Source organism: Eucyclogobius newberryi, unplaced genomic scaffold (genome assembly GCF_026437365.1).
Source record: "Eucyclogobius newberryi isolate DKJ021-1_F unplaced genomic scaffold, fEucNew1.0.hap1 SCAF_4, whole genome shotgun sequence".
Classification (NCBI taxonomy): domain Eukaryota; kingdom Metazoa; phylum Chordata; class Actinopteri; order Gobiiformes; family Gobiidae; genus Eucyclogobius; species Eucyclogobius newberryi.
In genome coordinates, this window is record NW_027316056.1 from 43,273,185 (window position 1) to 43,297,887 (window position 24,703).

At 48.9% G+C, this 24,703-nt stretch overlaps 1 protein-coding gene across 1 annotated transcript in view; it reads right to left on the reverse strand.

The window, feature by feature from the left end:
* Positions 1-14,643: 14,643 nt before the first annotated feature.
* Positions 14,644-24,703, reverse strand: part of LOC140377283 (echinoderm microtubule-associated protein-like 6) — a gene marked incomplete at its 5' end in the record, with an annotated part of 41,852 nt that continues 31,792 nt past the window's right edge. Inside the window, 11 exons of the mRNA XM_072462632.1 lie at positions 14,644-14,748; positions 15,449-15,472; positions 18,398-18,545; positions 18,807-18,901; positions 19,095-19,257; positions 19,392-19,564; positions 20,622-20,797; positions 20,987-21,098; positions 21,883-21,997; positions 22,625-22,782; positions 23,078-23,286. Coding sequence (XP_072318733.1) covers positions 14,644-14,748; positions 15,449-15,472; positions 18,398-18,545; positions 18,807-18,901; positions 19,095-19,257; positions 19,392-19,564; positions 20,622-20,797; positions 20,987-21,098; positions 21,883-21,997; positions 22,625-22,782; positions 23,078-23,286 — 1,478 coding nt within the window. The remainder of the gene's footprint in view (positions 14,749-15,448; positions 15,473-18,397; positions 18,546-18,806; positions 18,902-19,094; positions 19,258-19,391; positions 19,565-20,621; positions 20,798-20,986; positions 21,099-21,882; positions 21,998-22,624; positions 22,783-23,077; positions 23,287-24,703) is intronic.

Genomic DNA, 24,703 nt, shown 5'->3' on the forward strand with positions numbered 1-24,703 from the left:
CTGGTTTAGACCTGGTTTAGACCTGGTTTAGTCCTGGTTTAGACCTGGTTTTCTCCTGGTTTAGTCCTGGTTTAGACCTGGTTTAGTCCTGGTTTAGTCCTGGTTTAGACCTGGTTTAGTCCTGGTTTAGTCCTGGTTTAGTCCTGGTTTAGACCTGGTTTAGACCTGGTTTAGTCCTGGTTTAGTCCTGGTTTAGTCCTGGTTTAGACCTGGTTTTCTCCTGGTTTAGTCCTGGTTTAGACCTGGTTTAGACCTGGTTTAGTCCTGGTTTAGTCCTGGTTTAGTCCTGGTTTAGACCTGGTTTAGTCCTGGTTTAGACCTGGTTTAGTCCTGGTTTAGACCTGGTTTAGTCCTGGTTTAGACCTGGTTTAGACCTGGTTTAGTCCTGGTTTAGTCCTGGTTTAGACCTGGTTTAGACCTGGTTTAGTCCTGGTTTAGTCCTGGTTTAGACCGGGTTTAGACCGGGTTTAGACCTGGTTTAGACCTGGTTTAGTCCTGGTTTAGTCCTGGTTTAGACCTGGTTTAGACCTGGTTTAGACCTGGTTTAGTCCTGGTTTAGACCTGGTTTAGACCTGGTTTAGACCTGGTTTAGTCCTGGTTTAGACCTGGTTTAGACCTGGTTTAGACCTGGTTTAGTCCTGGTTTAGTCCTGGTTTAGTCCTGGTTTAGACCTGGTTTAGTCCTGGTTTAGTCCTGGTTTAGTCCTGGTTTAGACCTGGTTTAGACCTGGTTTAGTCCTGGTTTAGTCCTGGTTTAGTCCTGGTTTAGACCTGGTTTAGACCTGGTTTAGTCCTGGTTTAGACCTGGTTTAGTCCTGGTTTAGACCTGGTTTAGTCCTGGTTTAGTCCTGGTTTAGACCTGGTTTAGACCTGGTTTAGTCCTGGTTTAGACCTGGTTTAGACCTGGTTTAGACCTGGTTTAGACCTGGTTTAGTCCTGGTTTAGGCCTGGTTTAGTCCTGGTTTAGTCCTGGTTTAGACCTGGTTTAGACCTGGTTTAGTCCTGGTTTAGTCCTGGTTTAGTCCTGGTTTAGTCCTGGTTTAGTCCTGGTTTAGACCTGGTTTAGTCCTGGTTTAGACCTGGTTTAGTCCTGGTTTAGTCCTGGTTTAGTCCTGGTTTAGTCCTGGTTTAGACCTGGTTTAGTCCTGGTTTAGACCTGGTTTTCTCCTGGTTTAGTCCTGGTTTAGACCTGGTTTAGACCTGGTTTAGTCCTGGTTTAGTCCTGGTTTAGACCTGGTTTAGTCCTGGTTTAGTCCTGGTTTAGACCTGGTTTAGACCTGGTTTAGTCCTGGTTTAGTCCTGGTTTAGTCCTGGTTTAGACCTGGTTTAGTCCTGGTTTAGTCCTGGTTTAGACCTGGTTTAGTCCTGGTTTAGTCCTGGTTTAGTCCTGGTTTAGTCCTGGTTTAGTCCTGGTTTAGTCCTGGTTTAGACCTGGTTTAGACCTGGTTTAGACCTGGTTTAGACCTGGTTTAGTCCTGGTTTAGACCTGGTTTAGACCTGGTTTTCTCCTGGTTTAGTCCTGGTTTAGTCCTGGTTTAGTCCTGGTTTAGTCCTGGTTTAGTCCTGGTTTAGTCCTGGTTTAGACCTGGTTTAGACCTGGTTTAGTCCTGGTTTAGTCCTGGTTTAGTCCTGGTTTAGTCCTGGTTTAGTCCTGGTTTAGACCTGGTTTAGTCCTGGTTTAGTCCTGGTTTAGACCTGGTTTAGACCTGGTTTAGTCCTGGTTTAGACCTGGTTTAGACCTGGTTTAGACCTGGTTTAGTCCTGGTTTAGTCCTGGTTTAGTCCTGGTTTAGACCTGGTTTAGTCCTGGTTTAGTCCTGGTTTAGACCTGGTTTAGACCTGGTTTAGACCTGGTTTAGTCCTGGTTTAGTCCTGGTTTAGACCTGGTTTAGTCCTGGTTTAGACCTGGTTTAGACCTGGTTTAGATCTGGTTTAGTCCTGGTTTAGTCCTGGTTTAGACCTGGTTTAGTCCTGGTTTAGACCTGGTTTAGTCCTGGTTTAGTCCTGGTTTAGTCCTGGTTTAGACCTGGTTTAGACCTGGTTTAGTCCTGGTTTAGACCTGGTTTAGTCCTGGTTTAGTCCTGGTTTAGACCTGGTTTAGACCTGGTTTAGTCCTGGTTTAGACCTGGTTTAGTCCTGGTTTAGTCCTGGTTTAGACCTGGTTTAGACCTGGTTTAGACCTGGTTTAGTCCTGGTTTAGACCTGGTTTAGTCCTGGTTTAGTCCTGGTTTAGACCTGGTTTAGTCCTGGTTTTGACCTGGTTTAGTCCTGGTTTAGACCTGGTTTAGTCCTGGTTTAGTCCTGGTTTAGTCCTGGTTTAGACCTGGTTTAGACCTGGTTTAGTCCTGGTTTAGACCTGGTTTAGTCCTGGTTTAGGCCTGGTTTAGGCCTGGTTTAGTCCTGGTTTAGTCCTGGTTTAGACCTGGTTTAGACCTGGTTTAGTCCTGGTTTAGTCCTGGTTTAGTCCTGGTTTAGACCTGGTTTAGACCTGGTTTAGACCTGGTTTAGTCCTGGTTTAGACCTGGTTTAGTCCTGGTTTAGTCCTGGTTTAGTCCTGGTTTAGTCCTGGTTTAGACCTGGTTTAGTCCTGGTTTAGTCCTGGTTTAGTCCTGGTTTAGACCTGGTTTAGACCTGGTTTAGACCTGGTTTAGTCCTGGTTTAGTCCTGGTTTAGTCCTGGTTTAGGCCTGGTTTAGGCCTGGTTTAGTCCTGGTTTAGTCCTGGTTTAGACCTGGTTTAGACCTGGTTTAGTCCTGGTTTAGTCCTGGTTTAGTCCTGGTTTAGTCCTGGTTTAGACCTGGTTTAGTCCTGGTTTAGACCTGGTTTAGTCCTGGTTTAGACCTGGTTTAGTCCTGGTTTAGACCTGGTTTTCTCCTGGTTTAGTCCTGGTTTAGACCTGGTTTAGACCTGGTTTAGTCCTGGTTTAGACCTGGTTTAGACCTGGTTTAGACCTGGTTTAGTCCTGGTTTAGACCTGGTTTAGTCCTGGTTTAGTCCTGGTTTAGTCCTGGTTTAGACCTGGTTTAGTCCTGATTTTGACCTGGTTTAGTTCTGGTTTAGACCTGGTTTAGACCTGGTTTAGGCCTGGTTTAGGCCTGGTTTAGTCCTGGTTTAGTCCTGGTTTAGTCCTGGTTTAGACCTGGTTTAGACCTGGTTTAGTCCTGGTTTAGTCCTGGTTTAGACCTGGTTTAGTCCTGGTTTAGTCCTGGTTTAGACCTGGTTTAGTCCTGGTTTAGACCTGGTTTAGACCTGGTTTAGACCTGGTTTAGTCCTGGTTTAGACCTGGTTTAGTCCTGGTTTAGTCCTGGTTTAGTCCTGGTTTAGTCCTGGTTTAGTCCTGGTTTAGACCTGGTTTAGACCTGGTTTAGTCCTGGTTTAGTCCTGGTTTAGACCTGGTTTAGTCCTGGTTTAGTCCTGGTTTAGTCCTGGTTTAGTCCTGGTTTAGTCCTGGTTTAGACCTGGTTTAGTCCTGGTTTAGTCCTGGTTTAGTCCTGGTTTAGACCTGGTTTAGTCCTGGTTTAGACCTGGTTTAGTCCTGGTTTAGACCTGGTTTAGTCCTGGTTTAGACCTGGTTTAGACCTGGTTTAGTCCTGGTTTAGTCCTGGTTTAGACCTGGTTTAGACCTGGTTTAGTCCTGGTTTAGTCCTGGTTTAGACCGGGTTTAGACCGGGTTTAGACCTGGTTTAGACCTGGTTTAGTCCTGGTTTAGTCCTGGTTTAGACCTGGTTTAGACCTGGTTTAGACCTGGTTTAGTCCTGGTTTAGACCTGGTTTAGACCTGGTTTAGACCTGGTTTAGACCTGGTTTAGTCCTGGTTTAGACCTGGTTTAGACCTGGTTTAGACCTGGTTTAGTCCTGGTTTAGTCCTGGTTTAGTCCTGGTTTAGACCTGGTTTAGTCCTGGTTTAGTCCTGGTTTAGTCCTGGTTTAGTCCTGGTTTAGACCTGGTTTAGACCTGGTTTAGTCCTGGTTTAGTCCTGGTTTAGTCCTGGTTTAGACCTGGTTTAGACCTGGTTTAGACCTGGTTTAGTCCTGGTTTAGACCTGGTTTAGTCCTGGTTTAGACCTGGTTTAGTCCTGGTTTAGTCCTGGTTTAGACCTGGTTTAGACCTGGTTTAGTCCTGGTTTAGACCTGGTTTAGACCTGGTTTAGACCTGGTTTAGACCTGGTTTAGTCCTGGTTTAGGCCTGGTTTAGTCCTGGTTTAGTCCTGGTTTAGACCTGGTTTAGACCTGGTTTAGTCCTGGTTTAGTCCTGGTTTAGTCCTGGTTTAGTCCTGGTTTAGTCCTGGTTTAGACCTGGTTTAGTCCTGGTTTAGTCCTGGTTTAGACCTGGTTTAGTCCTGGTTTAGACCTGGTTTAGTCCTGGTTTAGACCTGGTTTTCTCCTGGTTTAGTCCTGGTTTAGACCTGGTTTAGACCTGGTTTAGTCCTGGTTTAGTCCTGGTTTAGACCTGGTTTAGTCCTGGTTTAGTCCTGGTTTAGACCTGGTTTAGACCTGGTTTAGTCCTGGTTTAGTCCTGGTTTAGTCCTGGTTTAGACCTGGTTTAGTCCTGGTTTAGTCCTGGTTTAGACCTGGTTTAGTCCTGGTTTAGTCCTGGTTTAGTCCTGGTTTAGTCCTGGTTTAGTCCTGGTTTAGTCCTGGTTTAGACCTGGTTTAGACCTGGTTTAGACCTGGTTTAGACCTGGTTTAGTCCTGGTTTAGACCTGGTTTAGACCTGGTTTTCTCCTGGTTTAGTCCTGGTTTAGTCCTGGTTTAGTCCTGGTTTAGTCCTGGTTTAGTCCTGGTTTAGTCCTGGTTTAGACCTGGTTTAGACCTGGTTTAGTCCTGGTTTAGTCCTGGTTTAGTCCTGGTTTAGTCCTGGTTTAGTCCTGGTTTAGTCCTGGTTTAGACCTGGTTTAGACCTGGTTTAGTCCTGGTTTAGACCTGGTTTAGACCTGGTTTAGTCCTGGTTTAGACCTGGTTTAGACCTGGTTTAGACCTGGTTTAGTCCTGGTTTAGTCCTGGTTTAGTCCTGGTTTAGACCTGGTTTAGTCCTGGTTTAGTCCTGGTTTAGACCTGGTTTAGACCTGGTTTAGACCTGGTTTAGTCCTGGTTTAGTCCTGGTTTAGACCTGGTTTAGTCCTGGTTTAGACCTGGTTTAGACCTGGTTTAGACCTGGTTTAGTCCTGGTTTAGTCCTGGTTTAGACCTGGTTTAGTCCTGGTTTAGACCTGGTTTAGTCCTGGTTTAGTCCTGGTTTAGTCCTGGTTTAGACCTGGTTTAGACCTGGTTTAGTCCTGGTTTAGACCTGGTTTAGTCCTGGTTTAGTCCTGGTTTAGACCTGGTTTAGACCTGGTTTAGTCCTGGTTTAGACCTGGTTTAGTCCTGGTTTAGTCCTGGTTTAGACCTGGTTTAGACCTGGTTTAGACCTGGTTTAGTCCTGGTTTAGACCTGGTTTAGTCCTGGTTTAGTCCTGGTTTAGACCTGGTTTAGTCCTGGTTTTGACCTGGTTTAGTCCTGGTTTAGACCTGGTTTAGTCCTGGTTTAGTCCTGGTTTAGTCCTGGTTTAGACCTGGTTTAGACCTGGTTTAGTCCTGGTTTAGACCTGGTTTAGTCCTGGTTTAGGCCTGGTTTAGGCCTGGTTTAGTCCTGGTTTAGTCCTGGTTTAGACCTGGTTTAGACCTGGTTTAGTCCTGGTTTAGTCCTGGTTTAGTCCTGGTTTAGACCTGGTTTAGACCTGGTTTAGACCTGGTTTAGTCCTGGTTTAGACCTGGTTTAGTCCTGGTTTAGTCCTGGTTTAGTCCTGGTTTAGTCCTGGTTTAGACCTGGTTTAGTCCTGGTTTTGACCTGGTTTAGTCCTGGTTTAGACCTGGTTTAGTCCTGGTTTAGTCCTGGTTTAGTCCTGGTTTAGACCTGGTTTAGACCTGGTTTAGACCTGGTTTAGTCCTGGTTTAGTCCTGGTTTAGGCCTGGTTTAGGCCTGGTTTAGTCCTGGTTTAGTCCTGGTTTAGACCTGGTTTAGACCTGGTTTAGTCCTGGTTTAGTCCTGGTTTAGTCCTGGTTTAGTCCTGGTTTAGACCTGGTTTAGTCCTGGTTTAGACCTGGTTTAGTCCTGGTTTAGACCTGGTTTAGTCCTGGTTTAGACCTGGTTTTCTCCTGGTTTAGTCCTGGTTTAGACCTGGTTTAGACCTGGTTTAGTCCTGGTTTAGACCTGGTTTAGACCTGGTTTAGACCTGGTTTAGACCTGGTTTAGTCCTGGTTTAGTCCTGGTTTAGTCCTGGTTTAGACCTGGTTTAGTCCTGATTTTGACCTGGTTTAGTTCTGGTTTAGACCTGGTTTAGACCTGGTTTAGGCCTGGTTTAGGCCTGGTTTAGTCCTGGTTTAGTCCTGGTTTAGTCCTGGTTTAGACCTGGTTTAGACCTGGTTTAGTCCTGGTTTAGTCCTGGTTTAGACCTGGTTTAGTCCTGGTTTAGTCCTGGTTTAGACCTGGTTTAGTCCTGGTTTAGACCTGGTTTAGACCTGGTTTAGACCTGGTTTAGTCCTGGTTTAGACCTGGTTTAGTCCTGGTTTAGTCCTGGTTTAGTCCTGGTTTAGTCCTGGTTTAGTCCTGGTTTAGACCTGGTTTAGACCTGGTTTAGTCCTGGTTTAGTCCTGGTTTAGACCTGGTTTAGTCCTGGTTTAGTCCTGGTTTAGTCCTGGTTTAGTCCTGGTTTAGACCTGGTTTAGTCCTGGTTTAGTCCTGGTTTAGTCCTGGTTTAGACCTGGTTTAGACCTGGTTTAGACCTGGTTTAGTCCTGGTTTAGACCTGGTTTAGTCCTGGTTTAGACCTGGTTTAGTCCTGGTTTAGTCCTGGTTTAGACCTGGTTTAGACCTGGTTTAGTCCTGGTTTAGACCTGGTTTAGACCTGGTTTAGACCTGGTTTAGTCCTGGTTTAGGCCTGGTTTAGTCCTGGTTTAGACCTGGTTTAGACCTGGTTTAGACCTGGTTTAGACCTGGTTTAGTCCTGGTTTAGTCCTGGTTTAGTCCTGGTTTAGACCTGGTTTAGTCCTGGTTTAGTCCTGGTTTAGACCTGGTTTAGTCCTGGTTTAGACCTGGTTTAGACCTGGTTTAGACCTGGTTTAGTCCTGGTTTAGACCTGGTTTAGTCCTGGTTTAGTCCTGGTTTAGTCCTGGTTTAGTCCTGGTTTAGTCCTGGTTTAGACCTGGTTTAGACCTGGTTTAGTCCTGGTTTAGTCCTGGTTTAGACCTGGTTTAGTCCTGGTTTAGTCCTGGTTTAGTCCTGGTTTAGTCCTGGTTTAGTCCTGGTTTAGACCTGGTTTAGTCCTGGTTTAGACCTGGTTTAGACCTGGTTTTCTCCTGGTTTAGTCCTGGTTTAGACCTGGTTTAGACCTGGTTTAGTCCTGGTTTAGTCCTGGTTTAGACCTGGTTTAGTCCTGGTTTAGTCCTGGTTTAGACCTGGTTTAGACCTGGTTTAGTCCTGGTTTAGTCCTGGTTTAGTCCTGGTTTAGTCCTGGTTTAGACCTGGTTTAGTCCTGGTTTAGTCCTGGTTTAGACCTGGTTTAGTCCTGGTTTAGTCCTGGTTTAGTCCTGGTTTAGTCCTGGTTTAGTCCTGGTTTAGACCTGGTTTAGACCTGGTTTAGACCTGGTTTAGACCTGGTTTAGTCCTGGTTTAGACCTGGTTTAGACCTGGTTTTCTCCTGGTTTAGTCCTGGTTTAGTCCTGGTTTAGACCTGGTTTAGTCCTGGTTTAGTCCTGGTTTAGTCCTGGTTTAGTCCTGGTTTAGACCTGGTTTAGACCTGGTTTAGTCCTGGTTTAGTCCTGGTTTAGACCTGGTTTAGTCCTGGTTTAGTCCTGGTTTAGACCTGGTTTAGACCTGGTTTAGACCTGGTTTAGTCCTGGTTTAGTCCTGGTTTAGACCTGGTTTAGACCTGGTTTAGTCCTGGTTTAGACCTGGTTTAGACCTGGTTTAGTCCTGGTTTAGTCCTGGTTTAGTCCTGGTTTAGTCCTGGTTTAGACCTGGTTTAGTCCTGGTTTAGTCCTGGTTTAGACCTGGTTTAGACCTGGTTTAGACCTGGTTTAGTCCTGGTTTAGTCCTGGTTTAGACCTGGTTTAGTCCTGGTTTAGACCTGGTTTAGACCTGGTTTAGATCTGGTTTAGTCCTGGTTTAGTCCTGGTTTAGACCTGGTTTAGTCCTGGTTTAGACCTGGTTTAGTCCTGGTTTAGTCCTGGTTTAGTCCTGGTTTAGACCTGGTTTAGACCTGGTTTAGTCCTGGTTTAGACCTGGTTTAGTCCTGGTTTAGTCCTGGTTTAGACCTGGTTTAGACCTGGTTTAGTCCTGGTTTAGACCTGGTTTAGTCCTGGTTTAGTCCTGGTTTAGACCTGGTTTAGACCTGGTTTAGACCTGGTTTAGACCTGGTTTAGTCCTGGTTTAGACCTGGTTTAGTCCTGGTTTAGTCCTGGTTTAGACCTGGTTTAGTCCTGGTTTTGACCTGGTTTAGTCCTGGTTTAGACCTGGTTTAGTCCTGGTTTAGTCCTGGTTTAGTCCTGGTTTAGACCTGGTTTAGACCTGGTTTAGACCTGGTTTAGTCCTGGTTTAGACCTGGTTTAGTCCTGGTTTAGGCCTGGTTTAGGCCTGGTTTAGTCCTGGTTTAGTCCTGGTTTAGACCTGGTTTAGACCTGGTTTAGTCCTGGTTTAGTCCTGGTTTAGTCCTGGTTTAGTCCTGGTTTAGACCTGGTTTAGACCTGGTTTAGACCTGGTTTAGTCCTGGTTTAGACCTGGTTTAGTCCTGGTTTAGTCCTGGTTTAGTCCTGGTTTAGACCTGGTTTAGTCCTGGTTTTGACCTGGTTTAGTCCTGGTTTAGACCTGGTTTAGTCCTGGTTTAGTCCTGGTTTAGTCCTGGTTTAGACCTGGTTTAGACCTGGTTTAGACCTGGTTTAGTCCTGGTTTAGTCCTGGTTTAGGCCTGGTTTAGGCCTGGTTTAGTCCTGGTTTAGTCCTGGTTTAGACCTGGTTTAGTCCTGGTTTAGTCCTGGTTTAGTCCTGGTTTAGACCTGGTTTAGTCCTGGTTTAGACCTGGTTTAGACCTGGTTTAGTCCTGGTTTAGACCTGGTTTAGACCTGGTTTAGTCCTGGTTTAGACCTGGTTTAGTCCTGGTTTAGTCCTGGTTTAGTCCTGGTTTAGACCTGGTTTAGTCCTGATTTTGACCTGGTTTAGTTCTGGTTTAGACCTGGTTTAGTCCTGGTTTAGTCCTGGTTTAGTCCTGGTTTAGACCTGGTTTAGTCCTGGTTTAGACCTGGTTTAGACCTGGTTTAGACCTGGTTTAGTCCTGGTTTAGTCCTGGTTTAGTCCTGGTTTAGTCCTGGTTTAGGCCTGGTTTAGGCCTGGTTTAGTCCTGGTTTAGTCCTGGTTTAGACCTGGTTTAGACCTGGTTTAGTCCTGGTTTAGTCCTGGTTTAGTCCTGGTTTAGTCCTGGTTTAGACCTGGTTTAGTCCTGGTTTAGTCCTGGTTTAGACCTGGTTTAGTCCTGGTTTAGACCTGGTTTAGACCTGGTTTAGACCTGGTTTAGTCCTGGTTTAGACCTGGTTTTCTCCTGGTTTAGTCCTGGTTTAGACCTGGTTTAGACCTGGTTTAGTCCTGGTTTAGTCCTGGTTTAGACCTGGTTTAGTCCTGGTTTAGTCCTGGTTTAGTCCTGGTTTAGACCTGGTTTAGACCTGGTTTAGTCCTGGTTTAGTCCTGGTTTAGACCTGGTTTTCTCCTGGTTTAGTCCTGGTTTAGACCTGGTTTAGTCCTGGTTTAGACCTGGTTTTCTCCTGGTTTAGTCCTGGTTTAGACCTGGTTTAGACCTGGTTTAGTCCTGGTTTAGACCTGGTTTAGACCTGGTTTAGACCTGGTTTAGTCCTGGTTTAGTCCTGGTTTAGTCCTGGTTTAGACCTGGTTTAGACCTGGTTTAGTCCTGGTTTAGTCCTGGTTTAGACCTGGTTTAGTCCTGGTTTAGTCCTGGTTTAGACCTGGTTTAGACCTGGTTTAGTCCTGGTTTAGTCCTGGTTTAGACCTGGTTTAGACCTGGTTTAGACCTGGTTTAGTCCTGGTTTAGTCCTGGTTTAGACCTGGTTTAGACCTGGTTTAGTCCTGGTTTAGTCCTGGTTTAGACCTGGTTTAGACCTGGTTTAGACCTGGTTTAGTCCTGGTTTAGTCCTGGTTTAGACCTGGTTTAGACCTGGTTTAGACCTGGTTTAGTCCTGGTTTAGACCTGGTTTAGTCCTGGTTTAGTCCTGGTTTAGTCCTGGTTTAGACCTGGTTTAGTCCTGGTTTAGTCCTGGTTTAGTCCTGGTTTAGACCTGGTTTAGTCCTGGTTTAGTCCTGGTTTAGACCTGGTTTAGACCTGGTTTAGACCTGGTTTTCTCCTGGTTTAGTCCTGGTTTAGACCTGGTTTAGACCTGGTTTAGTCCTGGTTTAGTCCTGGTTTAGACCTGGTTTAGTCCTGGTTTAGTCCTGGTTTAGTCCTGGTTTAGACCTGGTTTAGTCCTGGTTTAGACCTGGTTTAGACCTGGTTTAGACCTGGTTTAGTCCTGGTTTAGTCCTGGTTTAGTCCTGGTTTAGACCTGGTTTAGTCCTGGTTTAGTCCTGGTTTAGACCTCGTTTAGTCCTGGTTTAGTCCTGGTTTAGACCTGGTTTAGACCTGGTTTAGACCTGGTTTAGTCCTGGTTTAGTCCTGGTTTAGACCTCGTTTAGTCCTGGTTTAGTCCTGGTTTAGACCTGGTTTAGACCTGGTTTAGACCTGGTTTAGTCCTGGTTTAGTCCTGGTTTAGACCTGGTTTAGACCTGGTTTAGTCCTGGTTTAGTCCTGGTTTAGTCCTGGTTTAGACCTGGTTTAGACCTGGTTTAGACCTGGTTTAGTCCTGGTTTAGTCCTGGTTTAGACCTGGTTTAGTCCTGGTTTAGACCTGGTTTAGACCTGGTTTTCTCCTGGTTTAGTCCTGGTTTAGACCTGGTTTAGATCTGGTTTAGTCCTGGTTTAGTCCTGGTTTAGACCTCGTTTAGTCCTGGTTTAGTCCTGGTTTAGACCTGGTTTAGACCTGGTTTAGACCTGGTTTAGTCCTGGTTTAGTCCTGGTTTAGACCTGGTTTAGACCTGGTTTAGTCCTGGTTTAGTCCTGGTTTAGTCCTGGTTTAGACCTGGTTTAGACCTGGTTTAGACCTGGTTTAGTCCTGGTTTAGTCCTGGTTTAGACCTGGTTTAGTCCTGGTTTAGACCTGGTTTAGACCTGGTTTAGTCCTGGTTTAGACCTGGTTTAGACCTGGTTTAGACCTGGTTTAGACCTGGTTTAGTCCTGGTTTAGACCTGGTTTAGACCTGGTTTAGTCCTGGTTTAGTCCTGGTTTAGTCCTGGTTTAGACCTGGTTTAGACCTGGTTTAGTCCTGGTTTAGACCTGGTTTAGTCCTGGTTTAGTCCTGGTTTAGTCCTGGTTTAGTCCTGGTTTAGTCCTGGTTTAGACCTGGTTTAGACCTGGTTTAGTCCTGGTTTAGACCTGGTTTAGTCCTGGTTTAGTCCTGGTTTAGTCCTGGTTTAGTCCTGGTTTAGTCCTGGTTTAGACCTGGTTTAGACCTGGTTTAGTCCTGGTTTAGACCTGGTTTAGTCCTGGTTTAGTCCTGGTTTAGTCCTGGTTTAGACCTGGTTTAGACCTGGTTTAGTCCTGGTTTAGACCTGGTTTAGACCTGGTTTAGACCTGGTTTAGTCCTGGTTTAGTCCTGGTTTAGGCCTGGTTTAGTCCTGGTTTAGTCCTGGTTTAGACCTGGTTTAGACCTGGTTTAGACCTGGTTTAGTCCTGGTTTAGTCCTGGTTTAGTCCTGGTTTAGTCCTGGTTTAGACCTGGTTTAGTCCTGGTTTAGACCTGGTTTAGTCCTGGTTTAGACCTGGTTTAGACCTGGTTTAGACCTGGTTTAGTCCTGGTTTAGTCCTGGTTTAGACCTGGTTTAGTCCTGGTTTAGTCCTGGTTTAGTCCTGGTTTAGTCCTGGTTTAGACCTGGTTTAGATCTGGTTTTCTCCTGGTTTAGTCCTGGTTTAGACCTGGTTTAGACCTGGTTTAGTCCTGGTTTAGTCCTGGTTTAGACCTGGTTTAGTCCTGGTTTAGTCCTGGTTTAGTCCTGGTTTAGACCTGGTTTAGTCCTGGTTTAGACCTGGTTTAGACCTGGTTTAGTCCTGGTTTAGACCTGGTTTAGACCTGGTTTTCTCCTGGTTTAGTCCTGGTTTAGACCTGGTTTAGACCTGGTTTAGTCCTGGTTTAGTCCTGGTTTAGACCTGGTTTAGTCCTGGTTTAGTCCTGGTTTAGACCTGGTTTAGACCTGGTTTAGTCCTGGTTTAGTCCTGGTTTAGTCCTGGTTTAGACCTGGTTTAGACCTGGTTTAGTCCTGGTTTAGTCCTGGTTTAGACCTGGTTTAGTCCTGGTTTAGTCCTGGTTTAGACCTGGTTTAGACCTGGTTTAGACCTGGTTTAGTCCTGGTTTAGACCTGGTTTAGACCTGGTTTAGACCTGGTTTAGACCTGGTTTAGTCCTGGTTTAGTCCTGGTTTAGACCTGGTTTAGTCCTGGTTTAGTCCTGGTTTAGTCCTGGTTTAGTCCTGGTTTAGACCTGGTTTAGACCTGGTTTAGACCTGGTTTAGTCCTGGTTTAGTCCTGGTTTAGACCTGGTTTAGACCTGGTTTAGACCTGGTTTAGTCCTGGTTTAGTCCTGGTTTAGACCTGGTTTAGTCCTGGTTTAGACCTGGTTTAGACCTGGTTTAGACCTGGTTTAGTCCTGGTTTAGTCCTGGTTTAGTCCTGGTTTAGACCTGGTTTAGACCTGGTTTTCTCCTGGTTTAGTCCTGGTTTAGACCTGGTTTAGACCTGGTTTAGACCTTGTTTAGACCTGGTTTAGTCCTGGTTTAGACCTGGTTTAGTCCTGGTTTAGACCTGGTTTAGACCTGGTTTTCTCCTGGTTTAGTCCTGGTTTAGACCTGGTTTAGACCTGGTTTAGTAATGGTTTAGTCCTGGTTTAGACCTGGTTTAGTCCTGGTTTAGTCCTGGTTTAGTCCTGGTTTAGACCTGGTTTAGACCTGGTTTAGACCTGGTTTAGTCCTGGTTTAGACCTGGTTTAGACCTGGTTTTCTCCTGGTTTAGTCCTGGTTTAGACCTGGTTTAGTCCTGGTTTAGACCTGGTTTAGACCTGGTTTAGACCTGGTTTAGACCTGGTTTAGACCTGGTTTAGACCTGGTTTAGTCCTGGTTTAGACCTGGTTTAGTCCTGGTTTAGACCTGGTTTAGACCTGGTTCAGTCCTGGTTTAGTCCTGGTTCAGTCCTGGTTTAGTCCTGGTTTAGACCTGGTTCAGTCCTGGTTTAGTCCTGGTTTAGACCTGGTTCAGTCCTGGTTTAGTCCTGGTTTAGACCTGGTTTTCTCCTGGTTTAGTCCTGGTTTAGACCTGGTTTAGTCCTGGTTTAGACCTGGTTTAGACCTGGTTTAGACCTGGTTTAGACCTGGTTTAGTCCTGGTTTAGACCTGGTTTAGTCCTGGTTTAGACCTGGTTTAGACCTGGTTTAGACCTGGTTTAGACCTGGTTTAGTCCTGGTTTAGACCTGGTTTAGTCCTGGTTTAGACCTGGTTTAGACCTGGTTTAGACCTGGTTTAGACCTGGTTTAGTCCTGGTTTAGTCCTGGTTCAGTCCTGGTTTAGTCCTGGTTTAGTCCTGGTTCAGTCCTGGTTCAGTCCTGGTTTAGTCCTGGTTTAGACCTGGTTTAGTCCTGGTTTAGTCCTGGTTTAGACCTGGTTTAGTCCTGGTTTAGTCCTGGTTTAGACCTGGTTCAGTCCTGGTTTAGTCCTGGTTTAGACCTGGTTTTCTCCTGGTTTAGTCCTGGTTTAGACCTGGTTTAGTCCTGGTTTAGACCTGGTTTAGACCTGGTTTAGACCTGGTTTAGACCTGGTTTAGACCTGGTTTAGACCTGGTTTAGTCCTGGTTTAGACCTGGTTTAGTCCTGGTTTAGACCTGGTTTAGACCTGGTTTAGACCTGGTTTAGACCTGGTTTAGTCCTGGTTTAGACCTGGTTCAGTCCTGGTTTAGTCCTGGTTTAGACCTGGTTCAGTCCTGGTTTAGTCCTGGTTTAGACCTGGTTTTCTCCTGGTTTAGTCCTGGTTTAGACCTGGTTTAGTCCTGGTTTAGACCTGGTTTAGACCTGGTTTAGACCTGGTTTAGACCTGGTTTAGACCTGGTTTAGACCTGGTTTAGTCCTGGTTTAGACCTGGTTTAGTCCTGGTTTAGACCTGGTTTAGACCTGGTTTAGACCTGGTTTAGACCTGGTTTAGACCTGGTTTAGTCCTGGTTTAGTCCTGGTTCAGTCCTGGTTTAGTCCTGGTTTAGACCTGGTTCAGTCCTGGTTTAGTCCTGGTTTAGACCTGGTTTAGTCCTGGTTTAGTCCTGGTTTAGACCTGGTTCAGTCCTGGTTTAGACCTGGTTTAGTCCTGGTTTAGTCCTGGTTTAGACCTGGTTTAGCCCTGGTTTAGTCCTGGTTTAGTCCTGGTTTAGACCTGGTTTAGACCTGGTTTAGTCCTGGTTTAGTCACAAACACCTCCACATCATGACACTGAGAAGAAAAGAACAAAGAGAAATGAATAATAATGAACGTCACTTTCAGGACAAACTTCAGATCTTCACCTTCCGTCTCCGGCTCCAGCGCTGACCAGGAACCTATCGTCACACGAGAACCTCACACAGGCCACGGCCCCAGAGTGAGCGCAGAACCCCCGAGGAGAACCCTGAAACACAGGCAAGAGGAGAACCCTGAAACACACAGACCTGAGGAGAACCCTGGGGAGAACCCTGAAACACACAGACCAGAGGAGAACCCTGGGGAGAACCCTGAGGAGAACCTTAAAACACACGGACCTGAGGAGAACCCTGGGGAGAACCTTAAAACACACAGACCTGAGGAGAACCCTGAAACAGACAGACCAGAGGAGAACCCTGAGGAGAACCCTAAAACACACAGACCAGAGGAGAACCCTGGGGAGAACCCTGAAACACACAGACCAGAGGAGAACCCTGGGGAGAACCCTGAGGAGAACCCTGAAACACACAGACCTGAGGAGAACCCTGGGGAGAACCTTAAAACACACAGACCTGAGGAGAACCCTGGGGAGAACCCTGAAACAGACAGACCTGAGGAGAACCCTGGGGAGAACCCTGAAACACACAGACCAGAGGAGAACCCTGGGGAGAACCCTGAGGAGAACCCTGAAACACACAGATCAGAGGAGAACCCTGGGGAGAACCCTGAGGAGAACCCTGAAACACACAGACCAGAGGAGAACCCTGGGGAGAACCCTGAAACACACACACCTGAGGAGAACCCTGGGGAGAACCCTGAGGAGAACCTTAAAACACACGGACCTGAGGAGAACCCTGGGGAGAACCTTAAAACACACAGACCTGAGGAGAACCCTGAAACAGACAGACCAGAGGAGAACCCTGAGGAGAACCCTAAAACACACAGACCAGAGGAGAACCCTGGGGAGAACCCTGAAACACACAGACCAGAGGAGAACCCTGGGGAGAACCCTGAGGAGAACCCTGAAACACACAGACCTGAGGAGAACCCTGGGGAGAACCTTAAAACACACAGACCTGAGGAGAACCCTGGGGAGAACCCTGAAACAGACAGACCTGAGGAGAACCCTGGGGAGAACCCTGAAACACACAGACCAGAGGAGAACCCTGGGGAGAACCCTGAGGAGAACCCTGAAACACACAGACCAGAGGAGAACCCTGGGGAGAACCCTGAAACAGACAGACCTGAGGAGAACCCTAAAACACACAGACCAGAGGAGAACCCTGGGGAGAACCCTGAGGAGAACCCTGAAACACACAGACCTGAGGAGAACCCTGGGGAGAACACTGAGGAGAACCTTAAAACACACGGACCTGAGGAGAACCCTGGGGAGAACCTTAAAACACACAGACCAGAGGAGAACCCTGAGGAGAACCCTAAAACACACAGACCAGAGGAGAACCCTGGGGAGAACCCTGAAACACACAGACCAGAGGAGAACCCTGGGGAGAACCCTGAGGAGAACCCTGAAACACACAGACCTGAGGAGAACCCTGGGGAGAACCTTAAAACACACAGACCTGAGGAGAACCCTGGGGAGAACCCTGAAACAGACAGACCTGAGGAGAACCCTGGGGAGAACCCTGAAACACACAGACCAGAGGAGAACCCTGGGGAGAACCCTGAGGAGAACCCTGAAACACACAGACCAGAGGAGAACCCTGGGGAGAACCCTGAAACAGACAGACCTGAGGAGAACCCTAAAACACACAGACCAGAGGAGAACCCTGGGGAGAACCCTGGGGAGAACCTTAAAACACACAGACCAGAGGAGAACCCTGGGGAGAACCCTGAAACACACAGACCAGAGGAGAACCCTGGGGAGAACCCTGAGGAGAACCCTGAAACACACAGACCTGAGGAGAACCCTGGGGAGAACCTTAAAACACACAGACCTGAGGAGAACCCTGGGGAGAACCCTGAAACAGACAGACCTGAGGAGAACCCTAAAACACACAGACCAGAGGAGAACCCTGGGGAGAACCCTGAGGAGAACCCTGAAACACACAGACCTGAGGAGAACCCTGGGGAGAACCTTAAAACACACAGACCAGAGGAGAACCCTGGGGAGAACCCTGAAACAGAAACACATCTGAAACAGACTTGGTTTTAGAGGCATAAACAAAATTTCAGTCTTTCTGAGAGGAACAGCTCTGAGGGGAACAGCTCTGAGGGGAACAGCTCTGTGAGGAACAGCTCTGTGAGGAACAGCTCTGAGGGGAACAGCTCTGAGGGGAACAGCTCTGTGAGGAACAGCTCTGAGAGGAACAGCTCTGAGGGGAACAGCTCTGTGAGGAACAGCTCTGAGGGGAACAGCTCTGAGGGGAACAGCTCTGTGAGGAACAGCTCTGTGAGGAACAGCTCTGAGAGGAACAGCTCTGAGGGGAACAGCTCTGAGGGGAACAGCTCTGAGGGGAACAGCTCTGTGAGGAACAGCTCTGAGGAACAGCTCTGAGAGGAACAGCTCTGAGGGGAACAGCTCTGTGAGGAACAGCTCTGAGGGGAACAGCTCTGAGGGGAACAGCTCTGTGAGGAACAGCTCTGAGAGGAACAGCTCTGAGGGGAACAGCTCTGTGAGGAACAGCTCTGAGGGGAACAGCTCTGAGGGGAACAGCTCTGTGAGGAACAGCTCTGTGAGGAACAGCTCTGAGAGGAACAGCTCTGAGGGGAACAGCTCTGAGGGGAACAGCTCTGAGGGGAACAGCTCTGTGAGGAACAGCTCTGAGGAACAGCTCTGAGAGGAACAGCTCTGTGAGGAACAGCTCTGAGGGGAACAGCTCTGAGGGGAACAGCTCTGTGAGGAACAGCTCTGAGGGGAACAGATCTGAGGGGAACAGCTCTGTGAGGAACAGCTCTGAGAGGAACAGCTCTGAGGGGAACAGCTCTGAGAGGAACAGCTCTGTGAGGAACAGCTCTGAGGGGAACAGCTCTGAGGGGAACAGCTCTGTGAGGAACAGCTCTGAGGGGAACAGCTCTGAGGGGAACAGCTCTGAGAGGAACAGCTCTGTGAGGAACAGCTCTGAGGGGAACAGCTCTGAGAGGAACAGCTCTGTGAGGAACAGCTCTGAGGAACAGCTCTGAGAGGAACAGCTCTGAGAGGAACAGCTCTGAGAGGAACAGCTCTGAGGAACAGCTCTGAGAGGAACAGCTCTGAGGGGAACAGCTCTGTGAGGAACAGCTCTGAGGGGAACAGATCTGAGGGGAACAGCTCTGAGGGGAACAGCTCTGTGAGGAACAGCTCTGAGGGGAACAGCTCTGTGAGGAACAGCTCTGTGAGGAACAGCTCTGTGAGGAACAGCTCTGAGGGGAACAGCTCTGAGGGGAACAGCTCTGAGAGGAACAGCTCTGTGAGGAACAGCTCTGAGGGGAACAGCTCTGAGAGGAACAGCTCTGTGAGGAACAGCTCTGAGGGGAACAGCTCTGAGGGGAACAGCTCTGAGGGGAACAGCTCTGAGAGGAACAGCTCTGTGAGGAACAGCTCTGAGGGGAACAGCTCTGAGAGGAACAGCTCTGTGAGGAACAGCTCTGTGAGGAACAGCTCTGAGGGGAACAGCTCTGTGAGGAACAGCTCTGAGGGGAACAGCTCTGAGAGGAACAGCTCTGTGAGGAACAGCTCTGAGGGGAACAGCTCTGAGAGGAACAGCTCTGAGGGGAACAGCTCTGTGAGGAACAGCTCTGAGGGGAACAGCTCTGAGAGGAACAGCTCTGAGGGGAACAGCTCTGTGAGGAACAGCTCTGAGGGGAACAGCTCTGAGAGGAACAGCTCTGAGAGAGGAACAGCTGAAAGGTTTTATCACCTGTCCTGGGGGGAAGCTGAACAGCTGAATGGTTCCTTGCTCGTCTCCCGTCACCAGAGAAAGTCCGGAGTGAGACGCGCTCAGGGTCGTGACCTCTGTCACTTCTGGAGCTCGAGGCCACGCCCCCTGCACCTCCTCCCCAACGATGCTATGGAAACACATGACAACACCAGGTTCAGGGCGGAGCCAGACTGCTGTGATTGGACGGATTTAAATGTCATTTCTGGAGTGAAACGTGTGTTTCATTTGTTTTGTTTAAAGGTCAAATGGAATGTTCTGTTACTTTGTGGGCGGGGCCTCTGAGGGCATGACACTTTAATAATAAAAACTTGAATTGTTAAAGTTTGTGTTGCCATAGTGACCAGTGTGTGCAGAGCTCTCTCTCCTGATTGGTCGGTTTGAATCTCACCTGGTCCAGCTCGCCCACGTCACTCTCTCGCTCTCACTCGCGGCTTTTCCACTCGGCACCTCCAGGACGAGCCTGCAGAGGGCGCTAGTGCTCACCTGCAACACACCAGACCTGAGACCAGGGTCTGGACCTGAGACCGGGTCTAAGACCTGAGACCGGGGTCTGGACCTGAGACCGGGTCTAAGACCTGAGACCGCGTCTAAGACCTGAGACCAGGGTCTAAGACCTGAGACCGGGTTTAAACAGTTCTAAACCTGGACTAAACCTGGTCTTGTGTGTGTCTTGTACCTGTATAAATCTGGAGTCCGCAGAGAAGTCCAGGCTCTGCACGGATCCAGGGAGGTCTTTACAGAACCCGACCCGGTTTAGACCAGGACCCAGACTTAGGTCATAGAAGTCCACCACCGAGTCCAAGAAGCCCACGGCCAAGAACCTGCCGTCCGGACTAAACCTGGACCAGAGAACAAAGGTTAGACCAGACACATGGCCCGAGCGCCTGCATGGCCCGAGCGCCTGCATGGCCCGAGCTCCTGCATGGCCCGAGCACCTGCATGGCCCAAACCCGAGCGCCTGTATGGCCCTCACCTGAGCGCCTGTATGGCCCCGCTGCGGTCTCGTTTCTTGCCCCACAGCTGCAGGGTCTGGGTGGTGAGCAGCAGAACTTCTCCGTGGTCGAGTCCAACAGACAGAACGTCTCCAGTGGGACTGAAGCAGCAGCAGAGAGCGACTCGACCCACAGAGACACAGCTCAGGAGCTTCTGAGACACCAGAGGACACAGAGACACAGAGACACAGCTCAGGAGCTTCTGAGACACCAGAGGACACAGAGACACAGCTCAGGAGCTTCTGAGACACCAGAGGACACAGAGACACAGCTCAGGAGCTTCTGAGACACCAGAGGACACAGAGACACAGCTCAGGAGCTTCTGAGACACCAGAGGACACAGAGACACAGAGACACAGCTCAGGAGCTTCTGAGACACCAGAGGACACAGAGACACAGAGACACAGCTCAGGAGCTTCTGAGACACCAGAGGACACAGAGACACAGAGACACAGCTCAGGAGCTTCTGAGACACCAGAGGACACAGAGACACAGCTCAGGAGCTTCTGAGACACCAGAGGACACAGAGACACAGCTCAGGAGCTTCTGAGACACCAGAGGACACAGAGACACAGAGACACAGCTCAGGAGCTTCTGAGACACCAGAGGACACAGAGACACAGCTCAGGAGCTTCTGAGACACCAGAGGACACAGAGACACAGAGACACAGCTCAGGAGCTTCTGAGACACCAGAGGACACAGAGACACAGAGACACAGACGTTTGGATTTTCATCCAAGAGTCATTTTCAATCTGAGGAGCTAGTCTCAGAACTCAGACATTTATCGTACTCTGAGTAAGCCCCGCCCACAGGGCGGAGCCTCCCGTTTATCTATAGTAATAGTTTTGAGTTTCCCCTGATCTTCTTTGTTCTCTGTCGTGGGCCATTTACATCCTATTGTTAGCTGCTGCTGCTCCTCATCACTGAAGAGTACCTGATGTGTTACATGTTGTAGAACTTTAAGTGCGACTGCATCGTCCCTGTCAAAGAAAGACTTTCAAACCGGCTCTTTTCCTGCTCTTCACCCCCGTCTTATAAAGAGGGGCGGGGCTTACTCAGAGTAGGACGCATATCTGAGTTCCCCCAGACTAGAACCACAGATTGAGAATGACTTTTGGATGCAAGACCCAGACCCTGGTCCTGGTCCTGGTCCTGGTCCTGGTCCTGGTCCTGGTCCTGGTCCTGGTCCTGGTCCTGGTCCTGGTCTCACCTTGTCGTTCAGGTCCCAGACCCTCAGCGTTGCGTCGTCTCCGCTCGACACCAGCAGCTCTCTTATTGGATGAGTGGCCAGGCCCCAGACTCCGCCCACAGCTGTACCTCCGCCCACCACCACAGGGGGCACCAGTCCAGGAAGTGCTGAGGCTCCGCCCACTGAGGGGAGGAGCCCTAAGGAAGAGCACAAGGAAGAGTTACAAGGCCAAAGTGTCAGGATCAAAGGTACAACAACAGAAGCTCACAGCCACCAGAGGGCGCCCTCTGCTGGTGACAGGAGCGCCCTCTGCTGGTGACAGGAGCGCCCTCTGCTGGTGACAGGATTAAGTCACAGTTTAAATAGAAGTGTATTCGGTGCAGTACCGGCCACAGCCACAGCAGCAGCAGAGAGACCGCTCAAGATCAGATTCGACGCTGCATTTTTTTCTCCCATTTCAACGATGTCACCGTCTTTAGTCCCGACAAGAATCTTCCCCTGAAACACACACACACACACACACACACACACACAGAGACACACACACACACACACACAGAGACACACACACACACACACACACAGAGACACACACACACACACACACAGAGACACACACACACACACAGAGACACACACACACACACACACAGAGACACACACACACACACACAGAGACACACACACACACACAGAGACACACACACACACACAGAGACACACACACACACACACAGAGACACACACACACACACACACACACACACACAGAGACACACACACACACACAGAGACACACACACACACACACACACACAGAGACACACAGACACACACACAGACACACACACACACATACACACACACAGACACACACACAGACACACACACACACACACACATAAACTGTTTATTCTAGAGCAGAATTGGGGGTGTAACCCTATATAAACCCGCTTTAAACCCGGTCTAAACTCGGTTCTAGACCGAATACAAACCAAGTTTAAACCCGGTTCTAAACCCAATATTAACCCAGTCTAAACCCGGTTTAAACCTGGTCCAAACTCAATCTTAACCCAATATAAACCGGGTCTAAACCCGGTCTAAACCCAATCCAAACACGGTTCTGAACCCGATTTACACCCGATCTAAACCCAGTCTAAACTCAGTCCAAACCAGGTTTAAACACGGTCTAAACCCGGTCTAAACCCGGTCTAAACACGGTCTAAACCCGGTCTAAACCTGGTCTAAACCCGGTCTAAACCTGGTCTAAACCCGGACTTACGTTTGCTCTGCAGACTGAGCGGACGTTCTCCACAGTTTTCCCCGTCTCCAGTAAAAACGCACGGCACCGTTTCATTTCTTGGTCCCAAAGTTTCACAGATCCTCCTTCTTTAGTCCTGAACACAAACCAGGACCAGCACCAGGACCAGAGTCAGGACCAGGACCAGGACCAGGACCAGAGTCAGGACCAGGACCAGGACCAGGACCAGAGTCAGGACCAGAGTCAGGACCAGGACCAGGACCAGAGTCAGGACCAGGACCAGGACCAGAGTCAGGACCAGAGTCAGGACCAGGACCAGGACCAGAGTCAGGACCAGGACCAGGACCAGAGTCAGGACCAGGACCAGGACCAGAGTCAGGACCAGAGTCAGGACCAGGACCAGGACCAGGACCAGAGTCAGGACCAGGACCAGGACCAGAGTCAGGACCAGAGTCAGGACCAGGACCAGGACCAGAGTCAGGACCAGGACCAGGACCAGAGTCAGGACCAGAGTCAGGACCAGGACCAGGACCAGGACCAGAGTCAGGACCAGGACCAGGACCAGGACCAGGACCAGAGTCAGGACCAGGACCAGGACCAGGACCAGAGTCAGGACCAGGACCAGGACCAGGACCAGGACCAGGACCAGAGTCAGAACCAGGACCAGGACCAGGACCAGGACCAGGGTCCAGAGTCCAGAGTCCAGAGTCCAGGACCACCTGAGTGCGGCCCCTGAGTGCGGCCCCTGGCCCCTGTGACTCACGGTCTCTCTTTGGCCCCGGTGACGATGAGTCCGTCTCTCAGAGAGGTGAACATGCTGAAGACCGGCCCATTGTGGGCCTTCTCCACCACTCGCTCCAGAACGTGGGCCCTCCACACAAACACGTCCCCGTTTATGGCCCCCGAGAATGTCAGGCTGTTCTGAGGAGCACAAAGAACTGGGTTTGAACCGGGTCTGGACCGGGTCTGGACCGGGTCTGGACCGGGTCTGGACCGGGTCTGGACCAAGGCAGATCCTCTTCAAACCCGGTTCAGATTCTCTATTAAATATGGAACTTTATTATGAATCATTCTTGTCCCAAGGCTCATCCTAAACCGAGTGGGGCCCCTACGCAGACGCACAGAGGGCCCCATTGGGAATCCATCCCAGGACCTTCTCGTGTGAAGCGAGGGTGCTAACCACTGCATAATCGCCCTGAACAGCTGCAGGACTCACGGCTCCAAAGGCAAGCGCCAGCATGGTCTGGCTTGTGGCCCCGTCCTTGCAGGCGTTCAGTCCTTTCTTGTAGATCAAAGCGCCTCCGACGACGCTCCAGAACTTCACGTGTTTGACTCCGACAGAAACGAACTGCGAGTCCGAGTCCGGCCGGAACTCAGCCACGAAGACACGCTCGCGGTGGCCCCCCCTGCTGGTCATCACGGAGCCTGCAGCCCAGAGACCCCGAGGATTTAGAGTTGTGTTAGCTCAAGCTAACCCTGACCTGATGTGTTAGCTCAAGCTAACCTTGACCTGATGTGTTAGCTCAAGCTAACCCTGACCTGATGTGTTAGCTCAAGCTAACCTTGACCTGATGTGTTAGCTGAAGCTAACCCTGACCTGATGTGTTAGCTGAAGCTAACCCTGACCTGATGTGTTAGCTGAAGCTAACCCTGACCTGATGTGTTAGCTGAAGCTAACCCTGACCTGATGTGTTAGCTGAAGCTAACCCTGACCTGATGTGTTAGCTCAAGCTAACCCTGACCTGATGTTTTAGCTCAAGCAAACCCTGACCTGATGTGTTAGCTGAAGCTAACCCTGACCTGACGTGTTAGCTGAAGCTAACCCTGACCTGATGTGTTAGCTGAAGCTAACCCTGACCTGATGTGTTAGCTCAAGCTAACCTTGACCTGATGTGTTAGCTGAAGCTAACCCTGACCTGATGTGTTAGCTGAAGCTAACCCTGACCTGATGTGTTAGCTGAAGCTAACCCTGACCTGATGTGTTAGCTCAAGCTAACCCTGACCTGATGTGTTAGCTCAAGCTAACCTTGACCTGATGTGTTAGCTGAAGCTAACCCTGACCTGATGTGTTAGCTGAAGCTAACCCTGACCTGATGTGTTAGCTGAAGCTAACCCTGACCTGATGTGTTAGCTGAAGCTAACCTTGACCTGATGTGTTAGCTGAAGCTAACCCTGACCTGATGTGTTAGCTGAAGCTAACCCTGACCTGATGTGTTAGCTGAAGCTAACCCTGACCTGATGTGTTAGCTGAAGCTAACCCTGACCTGATGTGTTAGCTGAAGCTAACCCTGACCTGATGTTTTAGCTGAAGCTAACCCTGACCTGATGTGTTAGCTGAAGCTAACCCTGACCTGATGTGTTAGCTGAAGCTAACCCTGACCTGATGTGTTAGCTGAAGCTAACCCTGACCTGATGTGTTAGCTGAAGCTAACCCTTGTTGTTGTTCATTTGAATGTTCGGCCCCTGAAGAGACTTTCTCTGAGCAGCTGTGGAGCCAAAATGGTGTCCTGTTTTGTACTTGTGTGTACTTGTATGCAGTTGTGTGTACTTGTGTGTACTTGTATGCAGTTGTGTGTACTTGTATGCAGTTGTGTGTACTTGTGTGTACTTGTATGCAGTTGTGTGTACTTTTGTGTACTTGTATGCAGTTGTGTGTACTTGTATGCAGTTGTGTGTACTTGTGTGTACTTGTATGCAGTTGTGTGTACTTGTATGCAGTTGTGTGTACTTGTATGCAGTTGTGTGTACTTGTGTGTACTTGTATGCAGTTGTGTGTACTTGTATGCAGTTGTGTGTACTTGTGTGTACTTGTATGAAGTTGTGTGTGCTTGTGGGTACTTGT